The sequence below is a fragment of the Salvelinus namaycush genome, chromosome 33 (genome assembly GCF_016432855.1).
Source record: "Salvelinus namaycush isolate Seneca chromosome 33, SaNama_1.0, whole genome shotgun sequence".
Lineage (NCBI taxonomy): Eukaryota > Metazoa > Chordata > Actinopteri > Salmoniformes > Salmonidae > Salvelinus > Salvelinus namaycush.
The window spans coordinates 6,094,240-6,106,093 of record NC_052339.1 but is presented as its reverse complement, the minus strand read 5'-3'; the positions used below and the strand labels follow the sequence as shown (position 1 = coordinate 6,106,093).

At 41.3% G+C, this 11,854-nt stretch overlaps 1 protein-coding gene across 1 annotated transcript in view; it reads right to left on the bottom strand.

The window, feature by feature from the left end:
- Nucleotides 1-1,477: 1,477 nt before the first annotated feature.
- The window catches only part of LOC120027649 (coagulation factor XIII A chain-like), a 47,610-nt gene continuing 37,233 nt past the window's right edge, over nt 1,478-11,854 (bottom strand). Inside the window, exons 10-17 of the mRNA XM_038972643.1 lie at nt 11,346-11,517; nt 7,515-7,662; nt 6,843-6,952; nt 3,999-4,087; nt 3,654-3,813; nt 2,698-2,976; nt 2,097-2,257; nt 1,478-1,618 (exon numbers count right to left, since the gene is read on the bottom strand). Of these exons, the coding sequence (XP_038828571.1) occupies nt 1,478-1,618; nt 2,097-2,257; nt 2,698-2,976; nt 3,654-3,813; nt 3,999-4,087; nt 6,843-6,952; nt 7,515-7,662; nt 11,346-11,517 (1,260 nt within the window). The remainder of the gene's footprint in view (nt 1,619-2,096; nt 2,258-2,697; nt 2,977-3,653; nt 3,814-3,998; nt 4,088-6,842; nt 6,953-7,514; nt 7,663-11,345; nt 11,518-11,854) is intronic.

Here is an 11,854-nt window from a genome sequence, read left to right as displayed (position 1 = left end):
CAGCTACTTCACATGTGAAAATGTGATTTTGCATATATTTTTGTGCAAGGGAATCAAATGATATCTGGGTTTTAAAGTAAATGGTACACTATTCAGCTAAAATAGTGTACAAAATATTTAATCAATGACAACATGATTACATTTGACATGATCACTTAGTAGTGACTTTTCAATATGACCCCACCTGGGATTAGAATGTACAACTTCTGGGTTACGCTGATCTTTCTGCTGCCCATCAAAGTCTATAGCATTCCTCTACACATTCATTACCTATAATACCTGTCTGCACTTAGCAAAAGAGTGCCATCTGCACTTCTATTTTAGTTAATCTGATTATTCTCTCACCATATATTTCATACAGTTATTTCAGAATAAGTATAGTTTTCTGAATAGTTGTCTACTGTCTGTGGTGGATATTATTCTGTTTTAATGTTACTCCTGAATCACTATGATAACTATAATGGTTTTTTATAATAGTGTATTTTTAACAAAGCTGATATTTACTTTACTTAAACCCAAAGTGTAGGAATACAGGTTCAATCTGTAATTGACACCGACTTGATGGTGTAGCAGGAAGGTCGGGATGCCAAGAGTTTGTGAGTTCAAAACCCAGCTGAGGACATGTTGAATAATAATTACTGTATAAATATACATACATTATGTAATCATGTGTGTCAAATATGTGCGTTGAAAACACTGTATGTTAAAAGCACTGTTTGTGTGTATCCTAACGACTCAATTTTGTTTGCAGGGCATCATCTGTGGAATCTCATTTGAAAAATATTCACGTGAAAGGTTATGTGATCACATGTAAAATCCACATGTAAACTTCAGTGTTCCAAAAAAACATGGTTTCACATGATTTCTCAGGTGGAATTTTCACCTGTGAATCATGTGTTTTTTCCGTAAGGGGTATGTTATTTGCTCGCCCTCACCCTCTCATAGGCTAGATGGAATTGCTTATCCAGCAATCAAATCCTTTCAAATCTACACAAGAGCATCTATTCGTCCATGGTTCTCTGGTCGATGGCAGGCGATTAGCAGGTGGGAAGGGCTTCCTGGGCAATGCTCAGGCCTGGACGTAGATGGCCCAATTGCCTTGCACATTCCCAAGGACCGAGCAGTCCAAGACAGCATAGATCATTGTATTCCCAGACCTCGTAGGGACACAGGACTCTATCCAGGTGATGGAGGCGCCGGTAGAGATCTCACTACAAACACACACACACACACACACACACACACACACACACACACACACACACACACACACACACACACACACACACACACACACACACACACACACACACACACACACACACACACACACACACACACACACACACACACACACACACACACACACACACAGAGATTGGCATACTAAACAGACATTGGATCTTTTTTTGTGAATGTGAGACTAATGTAAGTGTGAACATCATCGTGATGTGAGGTCTTGGAGTTGTAAATCCTCTTACCTGTACAACCTTTCCCGGTATGACAAAAAATTAGGCCCTTGCATGGCCATCCTCACGTCATGCAGGCTGAATGGGAACGGGTTGGTGAACTCCACCTTGACATATACCTCCTGGTTCACCTTCGCTGGTCCACTGATCTGTTCAATAGAGATAGTCCATTCACAACAATCTATGGTGATATAAGAAAATATAATAATCTAGAGATTATCAACTCCCCTGCGTTGGGAGCATGGATGTTTTTCGGAATGGCTGCTTGATCAAAGGAGAAGAGAGATGCAGCACTCCAGCAGCACAAATAAGGCTTTAATTGGGTACACTACTACATTAGCTCTTGGGGAAAAACGAAATATGTTTCACATATACTTTTATGGAACACTTTAAAGGATAGTTCCCTCAAATTACAAAATGACAGTTTTCCTTACCATGTCAACAGTCTATGGACAACGTAAGAGAGCAATCCATGATTTGGTTTTGTGTACCTGGTCACTGTCACCAAATTACTGCTGACAGGGTAAGGAAACCAAGATGTTATTTTTTTATTTGGGTGAACTATCCCTTTAAAGGACTAAGGAAAAACATCCTAAAAAAGAGGACTAATGAAACTTCCAGACCCACCGCAAAGGCCAGCTCGGGGCCTTTCAGGTTCACTATCTGTATGGCCGTCATGTCCTGGTTGTTCTCCATGCTCTTGGCCGTCACCACAAAGCGGAGGTTGGATTGGCAACCCAGCAGGGGCATGTAGTTCTGGGCCAGCACGACCACCTGTACCCTTGACGCTGTTGGTTTTAGGGAGACAGAGTTTTGACAACGAAACAAATTCAATCAACAACAGGAGTGTATGTTTGGCAGAACATAACTTTTATAATTATTACCTGATAATTAATATTTTGATTATTTGGGATTCACTGTTGCTTACCATTGGGTACCAGGTTGTTGCCTGTAAAGTCTTTTGAGGTAAGTACTAGAGAGTATCCCATCGTTACCTCACAATCTCTTACAATACAATACATACACACATACCTGCTGAAACAGGACGGTGCCATGAAGCTGTAAAAGGACTGCAAAGCATTTTCTATAAGCAGTTGAGGATTTTATTTCAGAGGAGGGGTCTGAAAGCTTTGCAGGACTATCATACAAAGTTGTGATACATGTAGACAAGCCCAAAAATACCTACAGTACAGTACGTATGTAAAGGGTCACCCTGGTTTCTACTCACTCTCCATGGGGTGCAGAGTGACGTCAAAGGTTTCCTGCTTGAACTGAGCCCTTTGGATGTTGGTGTAGTAGATGGTGGAGCCGACCAGGAAGCCATGGATGGTGCGTGTGTCTTCACTCAGGTTCCTGAAGACCACAGCCATCTGGAAGTTCTGGCCAATCTTCACACGCTCCTGCGGGATCTCCAGCGTCATCTCCACGCCCTGCTCGTCGTCATATTGCATATGCGTCCTGTAGGTTCTCTCTGCATTTTTCATGGTCTCCTCATCTTTACTACTGCCTGTGCATGTGTGGGGAGTTGGAGGGGAATAGAGTTAACATGGGACTGGTGTCTAGTGATCTAAACCGCTCTCTTCAGAACACATATATCGCTGCAGCAAGGAGTGGGACTTTTTTAAGGAGTGGGACTGCCCCACTCCTTAAAAAAACAAACATGGGACTGATATGAAACTCATTGGCAATTTATTTCACCTATAGGAATATACTGTATATACTGTACAGCCCAGGACCTCCACATCTGGCTTCTTCTGAGGCCAGCCACCCTGACAGCTGATGAAACTGAGGAGTATTTCTATCTGTAATAAAGCTCTTTGTGGGGAAAAACTCATTCTGATTGGCTGGGCCTGGCTCCCCAGTGGGTGGGCCCAGGTGCCCGAATGTATGCCCAGGCTTACCCATGGCTACACTCCTGCCCAGTCATTTGAAATCCATAGATCCATAGGGCCAAATACATTTATTTAAGTTGACTGATTACCTTATATGAACTGTAACTCAGTAAAATCGTGGAAATTGTTGCATTTTGCGTTTATATTTTTGCAAATTAATTTGAAAAGCAGTAATAGCAAAGTCATTCTTGTTGCATTAGTTTCATGTGACACCTTGCAAACTGCCAATAACAAACTTTAAACGTGCAGTTGCACCCTTGCCAGCCTACTCCATTGTCCAGGTGCCACATACCTTCTGGGTATTTGTACGTCTCTGTAATGTCCATTGGCTCATTGTTTCCACCAATGGACTTCGTCAGGAGTTTCTTGCCAACATAAGTTGTGTCTACGCTTAGTAACTCAGTTTTCCCAGTTTGTGTATTTAGCTTGTGTTTGTAAACGTCGCTATTCACCTGAGGTTAAAAGAAAGAGATAAATGTGAATATTATGATTGATTTTAATTAAATAAAATGTATTGCAAGTTATAAAACCTAACTGTGTTTTGCTTCATAATGGCATAGAGTGACGATGAAGGCATTATGGCTGAACATTCAACAAAGTGTTACCGGTCAAGCATAAAGAAGACGTATTGTTTTACCTCAGCGAACACAAACGGGGCATCAAATTGATAGCCGAGCATTCCTTCCTTGATGGCTTTGACAGAGCAAGGTCCACAGCGGTAATATCCTGCAACAACAATATCAACAACCCATGACCCTGTATGTTTGACTTTACAAGGGATAGTTCACGTTTCTAAATGTTAGCTTTTTTTCGACTTCCCCAGTGTGCTGTTATTTCATCCAAACTGTTTTGATGTTTTGTTAGCTGGTTATTTAGCATTGTCTATAATATATTGGCTAGCATTTTTGGAGAATACAGCAATGCAATTGGAGACGGTTTGTATTAATTATCAGGGCATTGGGACATTTTCAAGATGCAATCAATGCTTTCAGAGCCATTTTTATTAATTTTAAGAATTGCATGTACAATTGCGGCCTAATATATTAGCACCCTTATACTTTTTTATAAATAATTCCCAATTTAAGTTTAAATTAAAAAAATATTTGGTGAAATGACATGGACAAAATGATTAGCACCTAAGAGCTAATACCTGGTTGCAGAGGCTTTGGCCAAGATAACTGCCAACAAATGCTTCTTGTAGCCATCAATGAGCTTGCTGCATCTTTTACTGGATTCCTCAATCTGCTGCAAACTGCTCCAATTCCGCAATATTTTAGGGATGCCTTCCACCAACTGCTGTTTTCAGTTCTCGCCATAGCTTTTTGATGGGATTCAGATCTGGACTCAACGCTGGCCACTCCAAAATAGTCCAGCTTTTCTTCTTGAACCATTCATGGGTGCTTTCTGATGTGTGTTTTGGGTTGTTGTCCTGCTGGTTGACCCACAACCTTTGACGGAGACTCCTTTTTTGGGCACTGATGACTCACAAATGTCTCTAGCAAACAGAGGGGATGCTGTAATTCTGATTTGGAATTACCATATTTATCTGCAATCTGTAGGGCTGATAATTTTAGTTATAATTTTGCATAGTAATGCATCTTAATCCCTTTTTTCCATCAGTCACAATCCCTGCAGCAAACAGACAAGTTTTTCCTTTTCATGACTCATCTTTCACTGAGTCTGAAGCAGAGGGATCTGGCCCACAGATTCAACATCCACCAGTGGACTGTGAGCTGCATCATGACAACATGGGGCAACTTTCTTAACACATTTCTTTGTTTCAGCCCTATATGGAGGCTCTGTCAGTGAGAAGGAGATCCTGAAGCAGTCCGACATCGTTTCTCTGCTGAAACCAGCACTGGCCACAATGGTGGACAAAAGTTTCCTTGTGGACGACTGTGTGCCCTGTAAGGTCTACAGACCAGCTTTCCTCTGAAAGAGAGCACAGACGCCAGCAGCAGAAGTCAGGGAGACGCAATACATCTCGGCTGATGGTCCCTGTGTAGCAGCTGATTTGCAGAGAGAAGGAGCACAAGCTGTTTGACACTGTCATCCCTCTCACCATCACTGGAAGCATCAACCAGCTCTACACCTATTACATAATGCTCATTCGGGAGCTAACATGGCTGCCATAGAATATTTGAGTGTTATGTGAAGGCATCATAATGCAGAAACCTCAATGTCCCAACTCTCTAAACACATGGCTCTGGATATAGTGTGTTTTGGTATGAAACAAGTGTGTTGGATATCTTGTTTTGCAACAAAACACATTCTTAAGCACATCTAAAGTAAATTATTTAAAAGTATGAGAACAGCCATAAACATAGAAAGGGCCCAAGAACATTCATTTCAGATGAAAAAATGCAAATGTCGAAAAATATACAGTGGGGTCCATAATTATTGGCACCCTTGATAAAGATGAGTAAAAAAGACTGTATAGAATAAATTCTTCTAATGCAAATACTGAGCTACTGTATATTGTATAATAAACAATATATGTATTCTATTATACTAATACAATTGCTTAGAGAAAGAGAAAATACGAGCTCTATTTTCATGTCATCTGACCAAACAGTAGCACCACCTAGAGTTTAATAAATGGCATTGGCACATGGTTGGAAACAGCGCTATGGTCAGATGACATGAAAATGAAGCTCTTTGGCCACGCACACCAGTGGTGGGCTTGGTGTTGAAAAACAGAAGCATATGCATAAAAGTACCTCATACCTATGGTAAAATGAGGTGGTGGATTTTTAATGTTTTGGGGACTATTTTGCTTCCACTGGTCCTGGGGCCTTTGTTAAGATCAATGGCATCATGGACTTTACCAAGTACCAGGATATTTTATCCAAAAACCTGGTTGCTTCTGCCATGAGGCTGACACTTGGCTGCAAGTGTATCTTCCAGCAAGACAGTAACCCCAAGCACTAATCAAAATCCACAAACAAATGGTTAATTGAGAACAAAATCAACCTGTGGTTTGAATTGAAGAGGGCAGTCCATAAGCGCAGACTAAAGATATCAAGGATCTGGAGAGATTCTTTATGGAGGAATGGTGGTCTAAGATCACTCCCAACATGTTTGTTCTCCAATCTCATAAAACATTGCAGAAAAAGGCTCAGTGGCGTTATCCTCGCAATGGGAGGGTGCTGGAGTATTGAAAACAGGGATGCCAATCATTTTGACCCCTATCTTTTTTAGATTGTTTTGTATTACTTGTTAAACAAAATCTCTTTCGCTGAGCAATTGTATTAGTATAAAACAATGTAATGTGTTTGCATACAATATAGCTCAGGATTTGTATTTATTTAGCCTAGCGGTTATCAAGGGTGCAAATTATCATGGAACACACTATATCTTAAATGGCTGCGTTTTCATGAATTTGATTATGCAATTTTGACGCCCATTCTAAGCATACAAAATGTGTAACCTGAAGTGAAAATTAGGTCTCTCTCTCCCATCATCCTAATTTCTTTCCTACCATCACTGGTTTCCTGGGGGGTGGAATCCACCACCTGCCAGCCACCTAAGTCCTGGTCTGCAGGGAGGTCAAGTCTGGACAAGTAAGCCTCGTTCCAGCAGTGGTAGTTCCTGTGGAGACAATGCACACCTTTCACAAACACTATCTGACATCCTGCAGCCATCAGGAACACTATCTGGCATCATGCACCACTCAGGTACACTATCTGGCATCCTGTACCACTCAGGTACACAATCTGGCATCCTGCACCACTCAGGTACACAATCTGACATTCTGTACCCATCAGGAACACTATCTGGCATCCTGCACCCATCAGGAACACTATCTGGCATCCTGCACCACTCAAATACACAATCTGGCATCCTGCACCACTCATGAATACTATCTGGCATCCTTCACCACTCAGGTACACTATCTGGCATCCTGCACCACTCATGAACACTATCTGGCATCCTTCACCACTCAGGTGCACTATCTGGGATCCTGCACAACAATTTTCTTCCTGGAGCACGACAAAATCATATAAAGATAACAGGGACATTAGTCCATTTCACCCCCCACCATACTATGACTATGTTTACAGTACGTACATTGAATGATAGAATTATAGAAACCTACGTTCTGGGATTTCATTTTCATTCAATACAAATGGAGAAGCAGAGATATAACTACCAGATTGAGTCTCTGGTAAGGCGCTCGTTCAGTTCAAGCTGATTTCCCACAGAGTTGAAGACGAGATCCGTGATGATGTTCCCTGTGTTGTCGTGGGCGGAGTTGAAGTTGGTGATCACCCTGGCAGGGATGCCCAGACACCGCAGGACTGGGGCAGGGGAGGGAACACCATTAAAGAGGCTAGGCAACACTTCAAAATAAGCATATATTAATTAACATGCAATTGTTAACATTAATAAATGTTTAACTAACACATTAAATGTATTCAATCAATTGATTAGAGTAGATTTATGAATATAACTTTCAGAAGTGTGTTTTATTTGCACAGCATCGGGCCTTGTCTGAGGAAACTGCTACCTATTTTTATCAGTCAACGGGACTAGTCAACTTAATTACACATTTTCTACATCTCATGCATACCTAGAAAGTGGCCTATGCTCCAGACTAGTCAGAAAACCGGGATTTGTGTATTGCGCTATGGCTTAGCATTAGCATCTATGGCAGTGGCTGTCGGTGCCATTTAAGATGATGTAGGATGATTTTTTTTTTGATGAGCATGGCCTTATTTCTATTACAGCATACTGGATGACTGTCATTCGTATGCTGTTCAACAAGCTCAATGTAACAGTGGTAGGTTTATGCTACTACATGATACAAAAATGTTCCCTGTACTCATCATGAGGTTCCTACAACCTAGCCTGTGAATGAAAGTTTGCAACGTAGGTGCACAGGTCGGGAGAATTTTGAGTAATCAAGGTGACAGACAGTGACACATTCAATACCGCCTTGCACACTCAGCATCTAGCTGATCTAGGGTGTAATATGTTTACCACTGTTTTGTTCCGTTTCAGAAATGTTTCTCAACAGAATCAGCGGAATGAATAGCAGCCACATAAAAACAGCATGATCACTTTGCTCGTTGTACATATAATACATTCTCGTAACTATCTACACGCTCTCCTCCTCTCACGTTTTCCCTTCCCTTGTGGACTCCAGTGCACAATACATCAGCTGTCTGTGACCAGGCAAAAAAAACTTTCCAAGCCAAACCATATCACGACCGCTAACCGCTATACACAGCCTACATACTGTAGTTGTCATGTCATAGTCAACTAGAACTAATAGAACTAACGCATTAGTAAACCCACTATAATCATGCAGTACAGTGTACAGTCAGAAAGCAGTTTAGCAGTTACACCAGTGGGCTCCGGTGGCAATAAATTGATAAAACCAAAAGAGTTCCAGTGTTGGATAGCCATAGCCAACTAGCTAACATAGCATCCCTCTTTGTTTGAGCCGGGTGTATGAGTAGGCTAAACTAGCTAGCTGCATTTGCTAGCCAAGGAAAGGTGAAAGTAAAGAAACAATACAACCAAATATAGCTCTCTCTCTCTCTCTCTCTCTCTTGCTTCTTCTTAATGTTGGAAGAAATGAATTTGTTCAAAACTGTTCAACTATTGTTTTTCTCTCTCTGAGTCAACTACCCGCCACATTAGCACTGCAGTGCTAGCTAGCTGTAGCTTATGCTTTTAGAACTAGATTCATTCTGTGATCTTTTGATTGGGTGGACTACATGCCTGTTCATGATGCAAGACCTCTGATAGGTTGGAGGACGTCCTACAGATGCTGTCATTATTACTGTTTAGGTCTATGGAAGGGGGTGAAAACCATGAGCCTCCTAGATTTTGCATTTAAGTCAATGTACCCAGAGGAGGACAGAAGCTAGCTGTGCCATGGTGCTACCCGACAGAGTGCTGCTGGGGCTACTGTCGACCTTCATTGCCAAACAGTGTTTTAATCAATTATTTGGTGATGTGAATATATTTAGTGTAGCTTTCCCTAAAAATTATAACGTTTTCAATGTTTAACTACAACGACCTTAAGCACACAGCCAAGACAACTCAGGAGTGGCTTCGGGACAAGTCTCTGTATGTCCTTGAGTGGCCCAGCCATAGCCTGGAATTGAACCCGATCGAACATCTCTGGAGAGACCTGAAAATTGCTGTGCAGCGATGCTCCTCATCTGAGTAAGTACTGAGTAAAGGGTCTGAATACTTATGTAAAAAAAAAAATATATATATATTTTTTTAGACATTTGCTAAGATTTCAAAAAAATTGCTTTTGCTTTGTCATTATGGGGTATAGTTTGTAGATTGATAAGGGGAAAAAACGATGTAATCCATTTCAGAATAAGGCTGTAACGTAACAAAATGTGGAAAAAGTCAAGGGGTCTGAATACTTTCAGAATGCACTGTATTGGAACTAGTGGATATATGGAAGCTTAAATATCCTGACCTAGTGAGATAAACATGGCTGAGGCTCAATCAAGTTAGTCGTCTTGACTACTTTCTTATGTCATTCTCACTGGCAAAAGTTTAAAAAGTGTTGATAGGGGACAGAATATGGTCGGACTAGGGCTGTTACAGTGACCATATTACTGCCACACCGGTGGTCATGAGTCAAGATGGCAGTCAAATTCCATGTGACCGTTTAGTCACGGTAATTAGGCTTCTCCAAGCCCTGATGCTGATGATCATTAGTAGCCTACCAAACTTGCTAACTCCCTGGTATTCAGCACTCTATTGTCCCTCTAATCAATGCAAATGTAATCGAAAATCTACTCAAACACTTCATGAGAGCCCATGAGCTCATGTTGCGCAACATTTCTATAGGCTATACAATTGCATGAGAAAACAGAGGAGGATCCCATCAGCTTTCTATAGGCTAGGCCTACTATATTTTCCTAATATTAAGCACATTGCTTCTATTTACAACAGGAGTATAGCCTACCTGGCTGGCATGAAAATGAACCACGGGAAAAGTCTCCTCATTTCACTATATAAGTGCATAGATGACCTGCATTTTTTTCCCACTTTTCCACTCCCTGATGCTTCCCTTAGGTGAGGTGTTATTCTGTAACAAGTACGTTCCTTGCACCGCATCATTGTGAGGTATTGTTTGTTTTTTTGTCCACATTCTATTCAGAGTTCTGGTTATGTCCATATTAGTCCTCCCGTGTATATTCGTTTTTGGCCAATTCCCTGCCTGTACTTTTGCCTATCAGATTTCCTATCATCAACATCTTGCCTGATCTCCCGGACTACGTCAGTAGCCTTTTCCCCTGCCTGTACTGTTACCTTTTTGGATTCCCTGTGTATGACCTTCTACCTGTCCATCTGCAATATTAAAGCTGATCTACCCACTAAAAAAGGCAACCTTTTCTTAGTTGAAAACTGCAGTTTATAACTGGATGGGCCTGTTTTCTATTGACCATTGTAACGTTCGTCTTGTGGTGAATGAACGGACCAAGGCGCAGCGGGTGATGAATACATACTAATTTATTAAATGAAAGACGAAACACTGACAAAACACTATAACAAACTACAAAACAATAAACGAAGTAGACAGACCTGAACAAACGAACTTACATATAGACGAAGAACGCACGAACAGGAACAGACTACCTAAAACGAACGAACAAACGAAACAGTCCCATGTGGTAAACACAGACACAGGAACAATCACCCACAAACAAACAGTGAGAACAACCTACCTTAATATGGTTCTCAATCAGAGGAAACGTCAAACACCTGCCTCTAATTGAGAACCATACCAGGCAACACATTAACCCAACATAGAAAACACATAACATAGACTACCCACCCCAACTCACGCCCTGACCAACTAAACACATACAAAACAACAGAAAACAGGTCAGGAACGTGACAACCATCAATCCCTCAGTGCAAATCACAGGTAATTTGGAAGACACATGACCTATGTTGTGGGGTGGACATTGAAAATGAAAAGGGAATTTGATCAGGCACTCACAGGTGTTGAACGTCCCGGCGTAGACCCAGCACTGGGCGAAGCTGACGGGCCCTTTGTTGACGTACTGGAGCAGGATCTGGTCACTGCCAATCCAGAAGGTTGGTGCAGTGCCAAGGGAGTAGTCATCGCTCCAGTTGCCCACCAAGACCCCGCGGTCATCCTGGGAGTTCATCTGGTTCCACAAAGAATGGAAAAATATATAGAAACACCCCCAAAGAGATTAGTGCACCAGGCATAAGGAGAGGTTAGTTTGAAATGAAATGTTCAGAGTAAGTTGATAAAAGCATGCAAAAGGAAATTGAGTGTTTAATTAAGGCCAGGTACCAGGGTCATTGTTTCCCTTTCTTCATATCATAGTTAACTTTTACCAGTTGAATGTAGACACAAATATACACTTTTTTTCAAACTTTTTCCTGAAATATTATATAAAAAGAATCAAATGAGGCGATATCTCACTCAATATGTATTGTATATGTATAGGATCTACTGCAAATCACATTCTGTGAACA